The sequence below is a fragment of the Nelusetta ayraudi genome, unplaced genomic scaffold (assembly GCF_046127955.1).
Source record: "Nelusetta ayraudi isolate G7.1 ecotype Tasmania unplaced genomic scaffold, CSIRO-AGI_Nayr_v1 ptg000076l, whole genome shotgun sequence".
NCBI classification, from domain to species: domain Eukaryota; kingdom Metazoa; phylum Chordata; class Actinopteri; order Tetraodontiformes; family Monacanthidae; genus Nelusetta; species Nelusetta ayraudi.
In genome coordinates, this window is record NW_027466126.1 from 1,721,302 (window position 1) to 1,742,878 (window position 21,577).

At 47.4% G+C, this 21,577-nt stretch overlaps 1 protein-coding gene across 1 annotated transcript in view; it reads left to right on the forward strand.

Annotated features, from left to right (window-relative positions):
* brinp1 (bone morphogenetic protein/retinoic acid inducible neural-specific 1) overlaps positions 1-19,655 on the forward strand; it is a 91,983-nt gene extending 72,328 nt beyond the window's left edge. Inside the window, exons 6-8 of the mRNA XM_076043708.1 lie at positions 6,469-6,705; positions 8,857-9,079; positions 17,891-19,655. Coding sequence (XP_075899823.1) covers positions 6,469-6,705; positions 8,857-9,079; positions 17,891-19,031 — 1,601 coding nt within the window. The 3' untranslated portion in view covers positions 19,032-19,655. The remainder of the gene's footprint in view (positions 1-6,468; positions 6,706-8,856; positions 9,080-17,890) is intronic.
* The last annotated feature ends 1,922 nt before the right edge of the window (positions 19,656-21,577 follow it).

The following is a 21,577-nucleotide window of genomic DNA, read 5'->3' on the forward strand; positions in this document are numbered from 1 at the left end:
CGCATCCGATCTGATTTATTTGAATGTGATAGACGGAGAGTTTGAGTCCCAATAGCCCTTCCCCTCCAGCACGGCCATTACAGAATAAATTCCAAAGGTCTTGGGAAAACGCTCCATCTGGCGCGACAGCTCATACTTCTTCTTTATGAAAAAGAGGCGCTTGAACTCTCGGGCTGTTTAGCAAACGACTGTGTAAACACTAAATGGGATTTGTGGGCGACAAACAGGATAATGGATGTCGTAATTAAAAGCACATTATTATGCTACCATATTAAAAAAAAAAGTTTAATGAAGCACAGCACAGGGACTTAATGAGTCTTTCTGTCTTTGCTTTTGTTGCCCCTCTCAAGACATGTTGGATGTCACCACAGTAAACAAGGAAGACCCGAAAAGTGACAAAATTATAATTGAGATTCCAAAATGTTTGTCTTTGTCTTTTTTTTTTTAATCCACAGCTCTTTGCACAGAGAGTTTGAAAATGTGCCTCTTCACATCTAGGTTTCGTGTTTCTGTCACTATTGAATTGCATCCAGTAAATACCAATAACTGCCGCAGAGTCATTCGAACCAGAAATGAATACCGAGGTTTAATCATCCTCACGGACGACTTCCTGTACGGGCTGGGACGTTGCGGAATGGAACATTTCCGAAATCCTGCCGGTTTCTCTTGTGTGTCCTCCTGGCAAAGAGCCCAGAGCGAAAGCCAGCGGATAAGAGAGGGCAAGACGAAACCCTCGGCCCATCACCGTGGAGGGGACCAGTCGGATTTGTCACCACTAGCTTATAGCATCCTGAGCCGAGGCGTCCTAGTGGTCGACACGGGTGAGATTAGCAGCACAACCAACCAAACTCCATATCTGTGAGCTGATTGGTAATCGATTAATTGGATATAAAAAAAAAAAACAGTTTGCTACACACTGAGGAAGACTTGGTTGAAACGTGTGTGTTTGGTCCTAGATGCCAGTTAAATGTCATTTAGATCATTATTAAATGTTTTAGATGGCCATTGGTTGCCCGACATTTTTCTTTTTCTTCTTCTTTTTTGATCAAATGGCCCGGGGGCCCTGCACCTCTTTCTTATTTTGATTTGAGAGTGCATATTTTTGTCTACTTATTTCATTGAATAGGAAATTAGCTACCAATTGCGAGCCTGTCTGTCTCCCAGCACGGACAAGACTTCAGAGGTGGAAATTGAGCGATGAAGCGGCTTTGTAAAAATAGACGACATCATCCATAAATCACGTCCTGTCCAGTTTTGGTTCATTTTGGCCGACAGCTCGGCGGTAGAGGAGGTTGTCCAGAGGTCACGAGTTCACTTCCTGGCCAGCTGCCTCCCTGCTTGGCGTCAGGGGTTGTGCTTGGACGGGCTTGATCATCAAATGCTAACTCCTCCCCAACGATTGCACCTCAAAAGCGAAACTGCAACGCAAACGTATTTTTTGTTTTTGTTTTGTTTATTTGCTTTTTGCGACACACAACAGTGATACAATTGGATCGGCACTGTTTTCTCGGCATCAAGGAGCGTTTAATATAAACCGTGCGATAAATCTGGGGGCCTTTGATCTGGGAAGCGGCACATCTTGACACTTTGAGGGCAGTTGTATCTTCTCCTGAAATGGAAATGTCAGAAGCTTGTCACACTTCTCTCCTCCTCCACCTCCTCTCCGGGGTTCCGTGTAAAACATTGCAACGAGAGCCTGCAAAGTGTGTGCCTGCATGTGTGTGTGTCTGTGTGTGTGTGTGTGTGTGTGTGTGTGTGTGTGTGTGTGTGTGTGTGTGTGTGTGTGTGTGTGCCACGAGTACAATATCCCACCAGCAGAGGCCCTCTTGCCACTGCTGTGCCGGAACACATGGCAGCACATGAGGGGAACAGCTTGAAACGCTGAAGCCTCTGAAGTGCGCGAGCAGCCAGCAGCAGAAGCCATAAATCTGAAAGCGCAGCTAAATTAGAGCCCTTTTTAAGTGCATTCTGCTGATTTGAGAAGGAAAATATGACTATACGTCGAGCCGGAAAGGACTGAACTGAAGATTGGCGTGTTTTTTTTCTCTTTCTTGTCTGTGTGCGCGGAATATGTGTGAGTGTGTGTGTCTGGCGTGCAGCACTGCAGGCAGTAATGACAGAGAGCCTCTCCAGATTGCCTTTTTCTCCACAGTCCAGCAATTGCTCCAACATGCATTTTCGGCACCCCCCCCCCCCCCCCCCAACCCGTCTCCCCCCCTTTCCAGGAGGCAGCGAGCCTTTTTTTTTTTTTTTTTCCTTTTTAGATGTAATACATGCTTTTACAGTGATTACTGCACATTTCTTGCCTTTTCTCCCTTTCCTTTGTGCGTGTTCGGAGACATGAATAAGTGGGGTTTATTCGAGCCGAAGAATACGGACATTGTACGAAAACACATTGTGCTCCAAAAGTCCCTCTGTGCGCCGCAGATAGCGCTAGCTGCGCAGGCACAAACAGACACGTGCAGCCACTTGTATGTTAATATGTTCTGGGGAATAGGATTTTCCCTCGTCTTTCTTGTTTTTTTAACAGCATGCACTTCATGCTTGCCTTAGCATCAGCGTAGCGTGAAAATTGTCAAATCCCCTAACAGGGGCGTCCGAGGCAGGAAGCATCGCATTGTTTTGCGATAAACACTCACGGCGCGAGGAGATGTTTTTGAAATTGTGAAAACCACCACATTGTGCCGAATAATTACGGGCCTGTGTGCGTATAATTGTGATGATTGCAGGGAAATTTAAGTCAAAGTTGCTCGTTTTGTGTTTGGAACAATTACAGCGACGATCGAGCCACATTGTTTGTTTGAAACAGACCTCAGTAAGGATGTCCTCGGGGAGAGACCCTAAAGAAAATTCATGTGAAGGCAAGAGAAGCAGAATAAACTGTCGCTTTGCCTTTTCTGTCCTAATGCTGTGGAAAAGGAGCCGTCATTGTGCAACAAGCCGCCGCAACAAAAGCTAAAAGTGTTTTTTGTTTTTTTGGGGAACTGCAATTCTAGCAACACCATCCTCCTCCCTGTTGTGGCCAAAGAAAATAAAAAAAACAGTGTTTTTTTTTAGCCAGAATGTCCATTTTAGTCTCCTAGCCATGAGTCATGTCCATGGGGATCTCAAGATTATTAGAAAATTTAGCTGAGACACTAGCAGGACTTGCAACTCTTACAAGATTTGGGCTCCTGGCTGGAAGGCTTGAGCGGATGTATATCACGTGACTGGGACTGCAGCCACATTATCAATACAAAGATTTGGATTGGATAGAATGCTGTCCTTCTGTGGAACTCAAGGAAGGTTTGGCAAATGAGCCAAATTTCCTTTTCTGGTCAAAAAAACATTACAAGTGGGCCTGTTTCAACATGGATGAACCCCATCAGCGAACGGTCACTGCAAAGATACAGCAAGATGCATTGTTGATGTGAGAAGGACCTCATTGGGAAAGTCTGTCAGTCCGGGCTCATCTTCAAAAGACCTAACGAGTTCGATGTAAAGATGGGAGGAGCTTCTTTGCCTTTTTTCCCTTTATGCTGTGAAACAGGATCCGTCTTGTGAAATGAGCCGCTGCTACAAAGCTTTTAGGTTTTCAGGCGGCCGCAGATCAGAAGGGCCGAGCAGTGCCGGTGCGTGAGGCAATCCTCCGGTTCAGGGGTCTCCGGGTTGAGTATCACGGGTGGAGCGATAACCTCCAATTGTAGTTTAATGCCCCTCCTCCTCCTCCTCCTCCTCTGCTGGAGCAGTGCACTTTATTGCACCGGCGGATTAAGTAATGATTATTTTTGCGAAATGGCGGTCACACAATGGTCAATTAATCTTTAATGAAAGTGTAACTCATGAGGCGGAGCGTGGCATTGCAATAAGCAATTGGCAACCACAACCGCCAAAGGTAGTTACAAGCCTCAGTTGCGGCCCCTACGCTTCCCATCCATCACTGCGTAAAAGCCGGAGCGCCGCAGAACGAGACATAATGAAAAGGCACAGTCGCGAGAAAGGGTTTCTTTCTTTCTTTTTTTTTTTGCTTTAAGAATTCACGAAATGTTTGCTCGACTCAGACCAACGTACGCACGTACGCGACGGCGACAACTATGTCGGCCCAATGCACCGTTTTGCAGGGAACCATTTTGAGGGTTGCAGGGAATTACGTGCACTGGCAGAGCATGAAGTTGAAGGCTATCAAGCAGCCGCGCAGGCGCTCTGACTCTGTTTATTTCCATCATCAGCTTTTTAATACGCGGTTCGACTCGCTGTTTGAACGACTCAAGGCTGCAACACCTGCCTCGGCGCCGGGTGATCCTCAGCTCTTTACGGAGCACAATCACCCCTTAATGTTGCAGTAATGCGGCACCGAGTTATGAAAGTTGCAAAGATGAACCGTTTGCCCGTGATTAGTTTTCTTCTTTAATCGTCCTGCCCCCCCGTGGCCCGCGAGAGGAATTGCACAGGCGGTCCCCGCCGCGACAAACAAATAAAAAAAAGGCGGCAGATGGATTTGGCTCTTATTGCATGACGTCACCTCTCTGCAGAAGAGGGGCGGCGAGGAGACAAGGCGGACGAGGGGCAAAGGATGATGGGTAGGAGCGGAGTCAAGGGGGCAGGTGTAGCTGTGAGTGTAATGAGGTAAGACGGGAGAGGAGGCAGGGGAAACGGACGGGACAGCGCGGAGACGAGAGAGTGAGAGTGGAAAACAAGAGATTGCAGGGCTGATAGCGGCGAGCCGAGTGGCGGCGGCGGTGCCTCCCGGTGCAATCTGCCGGTGGCAGCGCATCGATATCAGGGAGAGGAGAAAAATGTGCAGAAAGGCAGCGCGCGCGTGTGAGTGCGTTGATAGTTTTGAGGGTGCAATGGCGAGAGAAAGGGAGCAAAAGAAAAAAGAAAGAAAGAAAAGGGATGGGGGGGTGAGGGGTGAGGGGGTAGTGCCGGGTGTTGCTGCGCATCCGGCCGCTGGCACCAGCACTGTCAGCGAGCAGCGTTGATCCGTGAACTCGCCATCTGGATTCTCCCACAAATCACATTAAAGTTTCAGTGCCCAGGAATACATCAAGCTAAATGAATATTGGATCCCGGGGCCGAGGCAGGCAGACGGGGGCCTGGCGGAGGGCGGGAGGGAAGTAGATAAATAAATAAATAAATAAATGAAAAGCTCGCCGCAACCAGACTCTTCTTCTGCGGTCAGACGCCGTCCGTCCATCCGTCCGTCCATCCGTCCGTCGGCCAGTTACTTCCTCCCTCCCCGCCTGCCGTCTGTCACCTCCGTCCGGTTTGGGCAGCTGCCCTGACGGGGTGCGGAAAGAGGCGGAGGGGGTGCTGGCGGGGCACCAGATGATTTACCAACGTAGTATTGATGAAGGGCGGAGCACATATGTCAAGTGGAGGCAGTCAGATGGATTAATAAAGGGAAGTGTTTTTTTTTTTCCCTTGTTGTTCTGAGTAACGCCTCCCAGGAAAAGATGACTCACCTCGTTAACGCTCGCCCTGAATTGAGTCTGATTTTTTTCCACCCAGCCTTTCATTACCAAGCATCACGCTATTATTTTTATTTTTTGCGTGATTTGGCTTGATGCTCTCATCCAGAGGTGAAACGAGCACACTCGAGGCCCTGGGAGAAGGAAACAATGCAATCCGTCATCATCCAATCGCATGCAGCGTTCAGGCTCCCGACTGACCCATTTCCTGCTGAAGGACTGTTTGTGCTCAAGTAAAACCTTTTAGGAAAATAATATTGCCTCACCAAGACTCAGTTTTATATGAGAAAGAAGTCGGGGAGGAAAAAAATCTATTACGTTTTTTTTCCAATTCAACGGCTTGTGGAGCCGAGATGTATTTTCCCAGCGTGGACCAAAGAGAAAAGGCCTCGCTGTAGTGAGCTGCCCAGGCTTCACTTCTGCGAGAGCCCTAGGGTGAGATATAGATCGGCTCCCGGTCTAAAGATTATAAATACCTTGTCACTTGCGAGAGCGGGCGCATTGTCCCCGCAGACGGCAAATTTAGATATTGGTATTTCATTAGCAGGGCGGTTGCAATGTCAGGCAATCAAACAACAGCGTATCATCGGCTTCGGCAAGGGCGAGGGAGCGGCCGCACTGAAAAACAAGAAAGGAGAAGAAGACCTGGGACACGAGGAAGCAGGCAGCAATTATTACTGTTACATCAAGTCATGTGCTGCAGATGAGTGGCATGAAGAACAGGCTCAAGTCCATTGTCTAAGGTGTAGCAACACCTACTGGCAAGGAGGCAAATAATTCAATCATATTAAATCATTCACACGTATTGTCTGTTTCATTTCAGGCCAATAGACTCCTCCTACACCTCCTAGGTTTTAAAATAAGGGGGCTGTACTAGTGTCTTTTTTGTTTATATGTTTGTTTTTTTACACTGATGTGCATCTGTGTGATGTCACTTGTTTACCATCCAGGATTCACTCCGTAACTCTGTTACAGACTGGATTAACCACCAGACTTCTTCTTCTTCTCTCCCTTTCAGGCCTCCAGGTCATCTTTCCCGACTACCTGCAGGAGAAGTTTGTGCAGTCTGCGCTGAGCTACATCATGTGCAACGGAGAAGGGGAGTACGTCTGCCACGACAACAGGTGCATCTGCCAGTGTGCCGACGAGTATCCCCAGTGCAACTGTCCCTTCACCGACATCCAGATTATGGAGAACACCCTGCTGGGGATGTCGGAAGCCTGGGCCGTCTCCTACAAAGACTTTGAGGCCTCTGGTAAGGCAGCATCTTATCCCAACATGTGTTGTGTTCACTGACGGTATGTTATATTTGAACGTGTGTAACACCCCCGACAAATGACATCTACAATTGCACATCATCATCAGCGTATGTGCAACACTTTCTGCAAGGCTTTTCATTGTTGGCAGTCTCAAAGTACAGCAGTGGAATTATGAATGATAGTTGATTTATTTTAATTAGTTTGGCTTCTTATCTTCTGTTGCAGCCACTCATTAATGGTAAATTGCAAACAGATGCACAATGACAGTCACCAAAATTTCTACAACGAAGACAACAGTTTTAAAACAAAAGCGAGGACTTCCTAACTTTGTACGTCTTTTGGTTATTTTTCTTCCCCTGCAAGCTTTTTTATCCAAAAATGTATTTATGATGTTGCTTTGACACACACACACACACACACACTCATACAGTATATATACTCCCCAGCACTTTTATAAACTGTTAATATATCCTTTTAAAAATTCTGTCATTCATGCTCATTTCAATGGAGGGATTGTGCAAACAGGCTGATTGTAGACGGGGGAAAGAAACACTCTGCTTGCATGTTCTGGCGTTTCGGATGAAATGGAAAACTGAAAGACACGGCGGCGACTACGACGGAGGTGAGACAGGGTTAAATAGCGCAAGCCGTCATCAGAGGCTGTCCGGCTTGCGATAAGACTTATTCAGTTGAGTCTTTGGAGTCGGCATCAAGGAAGGGATCCTCGGCCGCTTTGAAGCTCGCATTTAAGAACTTGGCAAGCGCTGAACTGGCATGAGGCAATAATTTGATAATGCATTTTCATTTATTTATTTATTTTTATTTTTATTTTCATTTTTTTTTCCCCGAGCAATCGAATAATTTTTTCGGGAACGTTTCCCTTCATGGTGAAGGGTCGGTTGTGGCGATGTGTTGGGGAGTGGAGAGTAGGAGTGGGAGTGGTAGGCGATGTCTTTGAAAACTTTTTAAATGCGGACGAATGCAGCGAGTCGGAAGACGGGGGAGGAGAAGGGATCTGGCCTCTTTGAAGAAAAAGAAAATAAATGGGTGGTGGCGGGGGGGTCGAGGGGGCGTGGTTGTTGCTCTAGCGCGCCTCAGAGGAGAGCAGAGGGATTTCGGATACTTTTTTTTTTTCCTCGCTTCTCTTCTCGCTGCAAAAACGGAGCTCCTGCCTCTGTGGCTAATGCTGTTAAACTGTCCTGGGGAGGTCTGTGGGAGGCTGCTGGCTCGCTGCACAGGTCTTAGCATATCTCTGCCGTGCATGTGTGTCACCTTTACACCCTTGCACACATGAAAAATAGCTGCATGGCGGATGCAGAAACTCCAGTGCGAATCAGAATTCTGAATCGTTTTTTTGTGAGCTGCTTCTGAGGTATCTGACAGAAAAGTTGCAAAACTTGCTCAGCTTTATATGCGAGAGGATTTTTGGCTCCATCTTTAAGAATTTATTTTTTCTTTTTCTAGCTTGTAAATAAAACGTAGGTCAGGGAAGCGGACTGGCCATCTGGGGAGTCAAAGAAAATGAACCAAGAAAAAAGAAAGAAGAAATTTATGAGGAACATAAGGACGGTTATCACCACTAGTGGGGAGCAAATCTGTTTGGGCGATAAGCTCAGAGTTCAAAGGTGATCACAGTGCGCTGGAACAACAGAAATAACCAAAGAGGATAGAATACAAACAAAAAAAAAGTCCAAAGGTGAAAATTAGTAGAGAGGAAAACACGTGCACAAAAACAGACCAGGGTGATTTTATATCACCCGCCAGAACTTTAAAAGAGTAGGTTTGAATTGCATAATCTGTGCTTTGACCATGAACTCCATCATCCAAAATCTGATGCAAAATGAAATAAATTTAAGACAAGCTTTAAACAAATTCAACGTACTAACTTGTGTTTGAAATTTCTCTCGGCTACTGACTCAGGTAAGGTTTGATATTTCATTGGCGGAGTAATTAGAATTTTGACTGATAAATTAAAAATATTTATTTACCTCAGTACGTCTGCCACTGAATGTGCCAAGTAAATCCACACAGACTCCTATCAGCTTGAATAAATAATACATAACATAATATTCATTCACTTTGCAACATGTTGACATTTATGCAGCGACCGCCTTAACCCTGCTCCCTCTCCTCCGCCCCTCACCCAGATGAGTTCAAGTCCTTCCTGAAGCGGCTGCCCTCCACTCACTTCCTGCCCATCGGCAGCGTGCACCTCCTGTGGGGCAGCGACTGGGACCTGCAGGCCCGCTACCGGCTGCTGCAGAGCTCCTTGGAGATCCAGCGGCTCAAGATCCAGCGCACCGCCCGCAAGCTCTTTGGCCTCAGCATCCGCTGCCACCACAACCCCAACCACCAGATGCCTCGGGAGAGGTGGGTGGAAACAAGACCTCGGCACCTCCGCCGCCGCAGAAATTATCTACTCGGTCACACGGGGCGGGAGGGTGTTAGGGGAGGACTTTCTTCCACCGCCGGCGCGTTTCAATTCATTCCTCCGTCAGGAAGCAGAGATGTGCAGACGTGTCCTGGCGTGGAGGGACGTACGTCGTGAAAAATTCTCCTCCGCGCAAGTTTCTTTTTTGTTTGTTTGTTCCTGTTGCCGCGTCCTGAGGCCTCGCGGTCTGCATCGCGTGTCATCCATTATAGATTTCAACTTATGCTTCCATGCTGCTGCCGTCCATCAAGTCGACTTAGTGCTGAGCCGTGCACATGCCCGCAGAGCTCCTGCTTACTCCTGTGTTTCGCGTCGGCGTCCGGAGAGAGTGTAGCGACGGGAGTTTTTTTTTTTTTTTTCCATAGGTCAGCGGCCGCATCTGTCACTGCCGACTGCCGCCGCGGCTTAAGAGTCTCGCTGTGGATGCGCCACTGTGTGTCAGCAGCGGTTAAAGACGCTGGACATGCTTTCATCCGCCAAGTTTTCCTGCCGCCACATTAAAAAAAGCCAAAAGAAAAAAAGCCAAAAACTTTCGATGTAGGGGGGGACATTGCTGTATAAATGGAAGAAGAAGAATCAGTAAAATATTCATCTAAGTGCTCTGAAAATGAGCAGTTGTCATCCGTCGGCGGTACGAAAGGGTAAAAAAAAGAGAGATCTCGCTCACATTTGTCTGCAAGAACCTGGAAAAAGGTTTCCTTCCTTCTAACGTGGCATCAAAGAGCAACAGCGGCGGCTTCCTCTTCCGTGGAGGAGGCACCGAGCCGCCTGATGGCGCCGGGTTATAAAACGCAGTGTTTGTTTGTTTGTTTGCTCGCCTGTGTGAGACACTTGGGCATCAGACGGAGGACGTGTTTGTTTTCGTCACCTCTGTGTGCACGGCGGCGTAACTCTGCAGACGCGCTTGGAAGTCGTGCGAGGTCGTCGTCTGCAACTGTCGGTGGGAGAAGTTCCAGGGCGCCGCTGTGAGACTGCGCAGGTCCGGAGACCAGTGGAATACCAACGCTGTTGTTAAACCTCGAAGGAGTCGGTTTCCTCCAGCATTTGTGGGAATAAATCGCCCTTCGTGATCATGATAATGCAATTATAATTTTCCAGTCAATGTAATAATGATATTGACAGACAGAAAAATATGCAATATACAGTAGCAGTGTTAATAATGATGATAATATATATCAATAATTGAGATTTTCTTTGACTTTTGCATCATGAAAAGGAAAACCACATTCATAATCATAATACTAATAATAATCGTTATTACTTGAGGCGGGATGCTTGGGGCAATTCATGTTATTATTAGTATTATTATGATTCAAGTTTGGACTAAAGAAAAAGGGCAGTGATTTTAATCATAAGAAGAAGAAGAACTTATTTTTATCATTGTTGTTGTTGTTGCACCTTTAATTTGATGCAACCTCAAAGTGCTACAGGGGATCAAAGCATAAAACAGAACAATAAGACCATAATGGTAGACAGCGTTTATTTTTATTTATTTATTTATTTTTGACAAAGTCTTTGAGGCCGTCTGCTGCCTGTGGCTAACAAAGGTAGCATCGACAATCTCAAAGTGGCAAACAAGTCACATTAGCTGCTGCTGCGGCTGCTGCGACACATCCCCCTTGACATAAATTACCGAGCCAAGTACCCTTGAAAATGGACTGATGGGAAGATTGTTGTGATATTGCCGGTGGAAAGTGGGTTGGTGCAAAAAAAAAGAAAAAAAAAGGGGGTCCTCTTGGAGATCTCTTCCTCGGCTGTGACTGGGCACCAACCCACTCCTCTCCCCCTGGAGCTGATCGCAGCCGCGAGGGGATCGGAGGCACATCTGAAGGCCCATACAGCGCTGGCCCGGTCCTTTCTCCGGTCGCCTGCCAAGCACCTCAGGGGAGGCCTTCCAGCACATCCTCCACCTGTCAGTGAGGGGGCAGCGGATGCTGATGATGATGCCATGAAAAGCCGGAAGCCGCCGTTGGCCGAGGGTGTTGTCGCTGACAGCGGGCCACTTCCCTTGTGAGGCACAATTTAGAGGCACTCCAGTTCATACATCAGGCCCACAGTGGGCTGGAGGACAATGCCGTCATCCACCTGCTACTTGGCGCTGACTCCAACTTGGACGGGTCCCCCCCGCCCCCCCGATTTGTGCTTCTCCCGTGGTTTAAACCCAATCCAGCTCCCTCCCCCTTGAGACCGGCGCCTCCGCTGAATCATGGGCAGTCATAAATTACCCCATCAGCACTCCACTTTTTCTGACACTAAATGGAAAATGGACTGCATTTCTATGGCACTTATTTTATTCTTTTCTTCAAAAGTGCTAGCTTTAAACCGCAGGCGCTTGGCCTCCGATGGCAGCGGACAACAATACGAGGTGCCGTGTCTGACAATCTGGAGTTATCAGGGTTTTATTGTCTCGCCCAAGGACAAGACAGCGGCGGGGTTTTATCCGGTGAGCCGTTTGATCGGCGGACAAGCCGAACATGCTCCGGAATAATAGCTAAGATAACACAACCTCGCCGTCGGATCAATAGCTACGAAGAATACCTGCTCCCCAAGGGGCCGCGGTTTCTGATATCACCTTTATCGCAATGTTTTCAGAAAGAGTGCTGATCATTTTGGGGGGATGGAAAAGGAAAAAGTTATCCTGAGATCATACCTGATGTTTTTTTTTTTTTGGAGAGCTCAGATAACCTTGCAAACCTTGTAAACAGCTGGACTAAGACTCACTAGATTTCTCACGACGAGCAGCAGGACAAAGATAGCTGGGCTTTGACTCTACGGATGCTTTTACATGCACATCTAACGTCTGACCAAGAGCCTCAGGGGAGACGCACACGTCAGCGCCTGACACACTCGGCCCTCCGTGATGCCACCGAGGACCTGTTAGCAACGTCGGCTAATGCTTTTAGGTTTCCCTTCGGAGTCGTGAGGTGGCACGGAATGACGTTTGGCACTGTGCTACTTTTTCCTGATGCAAAAAAACAAAAAGCAAAAAACACAACATTGACCCTATTTTTGCTGGGACTCTAGCGTTAAAAGCTGATAGAAACCAGCGTGTAAAGGTACTTGAGTATCTTCTCAGTAATAATGAATTGATTAACGGCGACCGGACCAGGCGAAGTGGCTCAACTCGGCTTTACCACACTTGGTACTACAGGCCGCCTCTAAGCATCTGCGCTATGCTAAATCCTCCCTGCTTTCAGATTAATTAAATTACAGATTCAGAGCGAGGGGTGGTTGGGAGAGAGGGGACTGCTTATCAACTCTCAGCGGTTGGACTTATTTCAACTTGGCGTGCCCCGGTAAACACCCGGACATCAGCTAATGAAGGGACTCGACCGCTTCTCGTCACAATCGTCCCATTGCGATGGACGCCAGCGTCGTTAACGCTGGAAGATGTCAGGCTTCCGTGTCACTCCATTAATGACTTCTCACGAGGAACAAACATGACCGTTTTTCTTTTGGCGTGAATGATTCATGGCGACAGATATGAAGCGCCGTCTCTCACAGCCAAACAATCGTTTTCGTCTGAGCTGAGCGCCGCCACCTTTTAATTATTCATGTTGAAAGTCGGCCATGTTTATGTTAGCGCCTCCGCCCCCTGACAAATCGCCGACTACATGACATCCATATGTTTGACGTAACACATTTTTTGGTTTGTTTTGCCGTGCTTTATCTCCCTCATCTCCCCAAATTTGTAAAAGTGGTGATCTCTCCTGGGAGGGATGAGAAGGTTTGACCCTCAGGTTTTTTTCAATTTCATTCCCCTCCGACGACACGTCAACTCATACACAAAAGGCGATAATGTGGACCTTTGCACGCGTTTATTCTTTTGTTACTTATTTATGAAAAGCCTCAGCAGCCGCCATTTTTCTTTCCGGTACGTAGGCAGCCTCGTAACCGGCACGCAGCGGGGATCCGCAGAAATACGAGATTCGGTACGAGATTCAGCAGGTGCAACCAAGTAAATTTGCAGCCGGGTGCCACCCGCTGCGTTAATGCTACAGTCATTACAAAGCAATGTGTCAAACACCACGGTAACGGCGGCCAAAGTGCGTCAATCAGCCACCCAAGCTGCAGCTACTTTATCCCTTTTTTTTTTTTTTTTTTACGTCGTAACCGGAGGCAGCGGCTTTCAGCAGCCAGGAATAGATTAGAAACATCTTAGATAGACTGTTTTAACATACTGCACTGCTGTACACTGCTCAGCACGCACCTGCACTCTGCCACCTGGGCTGGTCGACATACTTGTCTTGCATGTATTTATTTAAAGGTACAAAGTAAAATTGTATTTTTTTTAACAGCGTCCGATTTAAGAGAAAAAAAAAAACCTTGGAAAACCAAGTCTGAAAGCCTGACATAACTCCTTGCATTTCTCTTCAGAATCTTTTAATAACATAATCTCATGTATGTAGGTGGTTGATGTCTTGCTAATTGCAACACAAGCAAACCAGGCTTTGACATGAAAGGGATCCTGAATCCCACACTGTCAGGCTCCTCCTCCTCCCCCCCTCCTCCCCCTCTTCTATCTCCACCCCCTCGTGTCTGCCGCGGCAAAAATGCATTTTCCCCTCGCGGCTCCTTCACCTCTATCAGCTCGCCGCTTCAGCAGGTTGACGAGCTAATGAAAACATAAATAATAGCCGGGGTAGCTGGAGCTTAAATCTAAACAGACGTGCAGTCTGATTGGCTGGCCCCTGTTGAGCCGCGATAATAAAACCAGTGTACTGGCACATCTCTGTTTGGTCGCTCTTTAAATATTCATATTGGAATAGACGGCAAACAAAACGCGTTGGGAAGCCAAAGCTGGCGCATCCGTCTCACTAAAGACATTCCAGGTCAACAAGAATGCTGGTGAGCGGCGATAGAAAACGATATGAATTCATAAGCCATATGCAGGCCTGGCGCCGGGATATTAAGACATCTTTTTTTTTTTTTCTCATGGGAAGGAGGCAGACGTCAGAGGAGCACTCCGAGCTGGAAATAGCCACCCGACTCACAGCGGCTCTCCAATGAAAGACGCAGAAAAAAAATAAATGTGGGGAATCAAAGGCAGAGACCACAGGGTTTAATGGCAAGGGATCAGAAAGAAAAAAAAAAAAAGAAAACATACAAAACGTGAAAAACACACACGGGTCGTGGCGAAGCAAAGCCTTCGGACAACATGTGAGGGAAGAAATTCGAGGGAAGGGCTGCCAAGTCCTTTGTTGAATGGGAGGCTTTGAGACGGGCCCCCTGTCGGTATGCGGCACATTCCATCCAGCGGCGCTCGCAACCACAACGCGCCAAAACTCCTGCCAGAAAAGAAAAAAAAGGAGAAGAAACAGAGCAATCAATTGGGAAGAACACAAAGCGTTTTATCCAAATAGCGCATCAACATTCTGAAACTGCGCAGCCAGAAAATCTGCTCAGCGCTGCTCAGCCGCCGCCTCAGCAGATACTATATTGTGTGCAACACAACAGGCTTAGCCTTCTGTCAGACTTTCAAACTGGACCCAGTTCCACTAAACACGAGTCGACGCGGCCACTTTATCACAGTAGTTGGATGGTCCGATTTCTTCAAGTGCTGATCTACTGGGATTCCCACGAAGTCTAGACCATCGCCGGGGTTGATAGAGAATGGCTGTCCAGGGTTGTACCTAATATAATGGTCATTGTGGGTGCATACCTCAAAAAGATTGCTGCCAGGCAGCCCAACATCGCAACATTGTGTTTTTTTTTTTTTTCCTAAGCGAACTACTCAGTGCTTAACGCCGATGGCTGCACTTGCTTCCACCTCGGCCTCCACACTTCACATTTTCAAGCCCCGCGTGTGCGAATGACACGGCGGCGAGTGTAACTGCCGAGCTTCCAGCAAGCCAGATTTATTGGAATTTAACTGCTCGGCCGTCCTCTACAGGCGATCGGCTCTGGGGTGGGACGCTGTTTGCTCGGAGCCATCGCAGGCCTACCGAGGAGGCGATGTCATCAATCATAGTTAGCGCTAGGGTTCATTAACATGTCATTCTAACCTTGACCGGCCCCTCCTCTCTCTCTCTCTCTCTCTCTCTCTCTTCCTCCCTCTCTGTTTTTTCTTTTTTTTCTGAAGAGCATCAGGATTCAAAAACTCACCTCCCGCTAGTTGAAAAAGGAGTTCCAGTGGTGTCAGGATGACAAGGAAAGATGCCTGAGGGGGAGAACGAGGGAGACGGGATAAGAATAGCAAGCGATGCCCTCCACCTCAGGGAAATAAGGCTACGCCTCCTTCTCCCAGGCCTGAAATTATCCTATTCACCGGCGACAATGCTGCGGGCACAATTTGCATCAAGCGGCGCCGGGCTATAAGTGGACAACAAACGGGTATTTTATTTCCACGTCTGGCCTGTTTTTGAAGTTGCTTCCCGCAGCACATGCGACATGGTTTTTACCAAAACATCCGTTTAGTTTGCGGATGTGAATGATGAATTATTTTCGCATCAAATCCAGAGCAAAATTGGCGGTGTGGCGCTGAGACCTGGACACTTGAAGATTCTCTTAGCTAATTTATGATCATGCCGGGCCATGCAGTCACCTCAACAGCCACTCTGTCTCTTTATTGAACTGTGAGAAGCAGCCGATGCTGATGTCAGACATACCGTATAATCAAGATCGCTACAGTGTGGTGCGTTTTTATAAGAGTCCATGATGATGATGCCAAACTTCTTTTTTGACAGTCAGCGCGATAACATGCAGTCTAGATAATCAGGGTATTGCCTTACTTTGGTTTCAGTGCAATCAGAGTTTGATGAACCTGCAAGTGGTCCCATGTCTCTAGGAAAAAGTTGACTTTTGACCCCATAGACTTGCATGGCATTAGGGTTAGCGATAAGGCGGGAATTAGGGTTAGGGTTAGGGTTACTGCTGGAATTAGCGGCTCGCGCATTAGAAAGACTGGCCGCGGAGGTGCACCCCGCTTCAAGTCTGGTGTGAACGACACCATCGTTCCGCAGCTACTCGCGGAACGATTCTACAGCCAAAAGTGGCCAACAACAAAGAACACTGGCCACCGCCGGACTCCTGAATTTTTCTTTCCGTCCCTGTCAAATATTTCTCCATCCTGTGTACCTGAGCATCGTTTTCTTAGCTACAACCTACTGGACACTTTTTGTTAATTGTTCCGCCGTGGAAAAAGTTCCGATGTGAAAACATTAGTTCCCCCCCCGGGCGCCCCCGTCTCCCTCCCGCCCGGTGTTTCGCGCCCCCCTAACCCCCCAGACGTGACTCTGCGCCGCCCAGGGGGGGTGCGCCACCCACTTTGAGAAACACTGCACTGAGGCTATACTCTAATTATCTAAGTTCTCGCAATTGTCCATATATTGTGTGTCTGTGAAACAGTTCCTAATGGTGAATCTGCTCCAATTGAGCACAGCCAATATTATCAGCCAGTCAATAATTAACTATTTTAATAACTAGGCAAATTGGAGTCTCTAAGACAATGTACTGGTGATTCTCTTACTGACCTTAAAGAGCCAGATAGGCTTCAGAAAAGGCCACATTACAATGTTTGTCAGTCTTGAATTGTTTGTCGTCTTTTCAAAATGCTACGAGTTGAATGTCGAAAGCTGCCTAATCAGAAAATTACCCGTCAGTGTATCTGGCTGCACATTTAAGTCATCTTTATCTGCCGGGGTAAAAAAGAAAGAAAAAAAAAAGGTCAGCATGGAAGTGGTGGTGGTGGTGGGAGGAGGGATGAAATGGCCATTTGAAAGAGCCGTGTGAAATTGCCCCATCCGGTCCCAGGCTAAATTAACCACCATTAAAGGTGTGAAAAACACCAGTCACCATGCTAATTCAATGTGAAAACCACCCGGCGGGTGGTCCATCGTGGCAGCCTGTCACAGCGGGTTACAGCGAGAATGTCGGAATGTGCAAAGATCCGAGGAGTTTGAGCTGCCGTTGTACAGTCACACGGGTCACAGTTAAAATAGCCCTAATGAATCAGTTTTGACCATGAAATCCCAAATCCTATCTGGAGTATTTAGGGTGGCCAAGTACAGTAAGAACAACATTGATAATAATAATAAAAAAAAAAACTTCTGCATCATGGAGAAAGCTCCTGGTTATCAGACAGGATCTAAGGTGGTGCTCCATTATCTAGAGCCAATGCATACCCATGATCCTTTGCACTCCTGCTCGAAGGGCCGACAGATGCTGCAGCAGGTGCCCACGAGACCTCACTGACAAAGGTGCAGAGATTTTATGAACCTCATGGGTGAGACTGAACCCATATTTACTCTACTGATTCCAACGAACTGTGTTTGGAGACCATACTGCAGCATTAAATCATTTATCAAAGATGACCAATACAATCTTGTGTCGTTCATATAAACTACACTCCAAACCGTTAAAATTGTTGGAGTGAGCTGCTGATCTGTTGTGAAGAAATGTGTACTTCTACCACAAGGAAGGACATTCATTCCCAGTTAGACATTTATGGAAGCAATGTCCTCTACCAGTCATGGACTTTCACAGAGTTTCTTTATTGTGTGTCTGTACATTTAATCCTGTTTCTTCCTGAATTACGGCATCATCCTCCAGCATCTAGAAAAAAAACAGAAGCCCTGAGTATTTTAGCCAGAGGCCTCCAAGTCTGTGGAGGACCGGAGACGCACTGCAAACATACTTTGACTTTATCAGATTTTTGGTATCTTTATGTCAGTATGGTTTATGAAGTTCCTGTTGTAGTATATAACACACAAAGACTTAAGTCTGCTAACCCCTCTGCTTCCTCTCGGCAGGTCGGTGATGCAGTGGCTCAACAGAGTCCAGTCCTTCCTCTACTGCAACGAGAACGGCTTCTGGGGGACGTTTCTGGAGAGCCAGCGGACGTGCGTGTGCCACACAGGCGCCACCCTGTGTCAACGGCCAATCCCGTGCGTCATCGGCGGCAACAACAGCTGCGCCATGTGCAGCCTGGCCAACATCTCTCAGTGCGGCTCCTGCAACAAGGGCTACAAGCTGTACCGCGGCCGCTGCGAGCCCCAGAATGTGGACTCGGAGCGCAGCGAGCAGTTCATCAGCTTCGAGACCGACCTGGACTTCCAGGACCTGGAGCTGAAGTACCTGCTACAGAAGATGGACTCCCGCCTCTACATCCACACCACCTTCATCAGCAACGAGATCCGCCTGGAGACCTTCTTCGACCCGCGGTGGCGCAAGCGCATGTCCCTGACCCTCAAGAGCAACAAGAACCGGATGGACTACCTCCACATGATCATCGGCCTGTCCATGAAGATCTGCCAGATGCGCAACAGCAGCATCGACCCCATGTTCTTCGTCTACGTCAACCCGTTCAGCGGGAGCCACTCGGAGGGCTGGAGCATGCCCTTCGGCGAGCACGGGTACCCGCGCTGGGAGAAGGTGCGCCTGCAGAACTCGCAGTGCTTCAACTGGACCCTGCTGCTGGGCAACCGCTGGAAGACCTTCTTCGAGACGGTGCACATCTACCTGCGCAGCCGCGCCAAGATCCCCACGGGGCTCCGCAACGACACGGGCCAGGGCCCGGTGGACCTCGCCGACCCCAACAAGCGCCAGATCTACATCAAAATATCCGACATCCAAGTTTTTGGCTACAGCCTGCGCTTCAATGCAGACCTGCTGCGCAGCGCCGTGCAACAGGTCAACCAGTCGTACACCCAGGGGACTCAGTTCTACTCGTCCTCCTCCGTCATGCTGCTGCTGCTGGACATCCGCGATCGGATTAATCGCCTGGCACCGCCCTCGGCGCCCGGCAAGCCCCAGCTGGACCTCTTCTCCTGTATGCTGAAGCACCGGCTGAAGCTCAACAACAGCGAGATGATTCGAGTCAACCATGCCTTGGACATGTACAGCACAGAGATTCTAAAACAATCGGACCACCTGACTGCGAAACTCTGCTGAGCAAAAGTGGCCCTGAAATCGAGAGGGAGAGAGAAGAAAACGGCGAGACGGAACGGGTGATGAGGGGGGATATTAACCTTACTTTTCTTTTTATTCTTTTCCTATTTTTCTTTTTTGTTCCACATTTTAGGACCTTTTTCTGCCTTTTTGATGTAATATTAACTTTGTAAACATGATTCTTAAAGAGACGTTTGAAAAAAAAAAGACGTAAAAAGGCAAGCGATGCGAAAGCGTTTCAGTCACAGTATGAAGAATAATCGAACTACTATAGAAGGACTGTACCATATTTGTCCCAGCATGTCCGTCATTCCCCGAGAGAATTTAGAAGCGAAAGGTGGGAAAGGTTGAATTTTTATGATCCGCCTCGGTGGCAGAGGGAGGAACAAAACAAAAGAAAAAACAACAAAAAAAAAGAGGCCTTGATTTCACTCTGGGTGGATCTGAAAGGTTGTATCCGAAACTGCCAATTCTTTACTGAGAGAGAAAAAAAACAAAACAAAGTAGAACATTTTTAAAGGAAGAATGACACAACGCAAGGGCAAATTAGAGATGCAGTTATTTCAGCGAAATATTTCAATCACGCAGGACGGTTTAATATTCAACAACAACAACAGCAAAAAACAACAGGAAAAAAAAAATAAAAACAGTGTTTCTACAGCATAAGAATTAAATAGTCAACGAGTAGTGGACACGTTAACGTCTAAGTCTCTTTACTACGAAGTGGCGGCGGCGGCGGCTCCGTCGCTCTGCGTCACGGAACACAGCAGGGCGAAAAAGTCACGTCAGATAACAAAAAGCCAGCTGTTTATATATACATATACAGTATACGTGGGGTGATTGTGTGCGTGTGGGTGTGTGCGCCGGTGTACGTACATTTATTTTTCTTTCTTTTTTTTCTCTTTCTTTTTTTTTAGCCCCCTCCCCTCCTAGCTTGAATGCTTCTCGCTTGTTCGTTAACTGAATGTGTCACTGGAGGTCGCATCCCCCGTCTCAGCTCAGCCTCGCAATTCGGAGAGCTTCTTCCCGCGTTTTTGACTTTTTGAGCTGTTTTGTTTGTTGTTTTTGACCCCCCCCCCCCACTTTCTACTTGTTTTATTTGAATTTTTTTCCCCCTCTTTTTTTAAACCCCCCCCCGCCCCGCCCGCCCGCCCACCCACCCACAAGGCAGTACCTCCTGGTGTGTGAGCGCATTATTGTGGTTTCCTGAAGATTTAACAATCAACGCTACTTTGTACAGCTTTGCAAAAATGTACACGTCGTCGTGACTGCTGAATTTTTCTGTGGAGCTTTTCCCCGCCACCGAGAAGCAAAGTGTAAAACGTCCGTCCGTCAGTCCGTCCATCCAGGCACAACCTAAAGCCATACACTCTTTCTCCTCCTGCCGTCCCCGCTGCCCGTGAGATACAGCGAGACGTAAAAAAAAAAATTGTCCCCGTTTCATTGCGAGAGAAGATATATATAAAAAAAAAAAAAAAAAAAAAAAAAAAAACTGTGTTCCATTCGTGTGTTTTTGATTTGAAACCCACTCGATTTTTAGACAAGAGCACAGCAGAGAGACAAATGACAAGAGAATGCATACTTTGTTGTATAAGAATCGTGTTGTAAAGTCATTGAATTTCTTTGTTGTGCCACTCAAAAAAAAAAGAAAAAAAAAGAAGAGAATACTGTTATATTAAAGTTCAGAAATACCATTTTTGGCAAGTGCTTAATCAGCCAGCTTTTTATGACCATGAGTATGTAAAGATTTGTATTTTTATTTGTTGTTTGCCCCCTGCCCCACTCCCCAGCTTTGGAATTGAGCTTTGTCCCGTGTGTTGCTGGAAGCATCAGCAGAGCTGTAAATTGATTTGAACGCCGTCGGCCATTCCACCCCAGTACGAGATGCTGCCTACCTGTGTATTGGTAATCACACTTAATTTGGGTGATCAGATGTGGAGACGTGTTGCCAGTGGCTCTTTCCGTGGTCCGTTTTAACTGCATGTTTGTGAGCAAGAAAACAAAAGGCATAGGATCCTCACCTCACGTCACGAAAACACACAACTTGTTGTCCAGAACTTCACAGAGAGCGTTAAGTTTTTCCATCGTAAATGTTTGCTTCAAGGTTTTACTTTCATGATCCATCGGGCTTTTAACAAAAGGCTGGCACTCCTGACACTGGCACAGCGTCCCCAGCTGGCCTTTGGATGCCTAGGGTTATGGTCAGTCAGAGCCTCAACCCTAACCCTGCTTTCTAACACAGGATGATCCCAACACTGATCCTGGCGCTTTTTAACTCCCGAGTCTCTGAATGTTTGTAAAGGCGGGGCGGGGGGGCAAAGAGACCAAAGACGATGTTGACGAGGAGGAAAACACAGGGAAGGATAAGAAGAAGAACAAGAGAGGCTAGCTCAGCAAGAAACAGTCGCTTACAGTTTTAGTCTCGTACCAGGCCAGATGGGGACTCGCTTCCCATTGCAAGTCAATGAATCTGAAATATGTTTTTGAAGCTATGCTTTGAACGTAGAAAAAGTACACAGTGCACAACTTCTGAAAATTCGTGTTTTGTT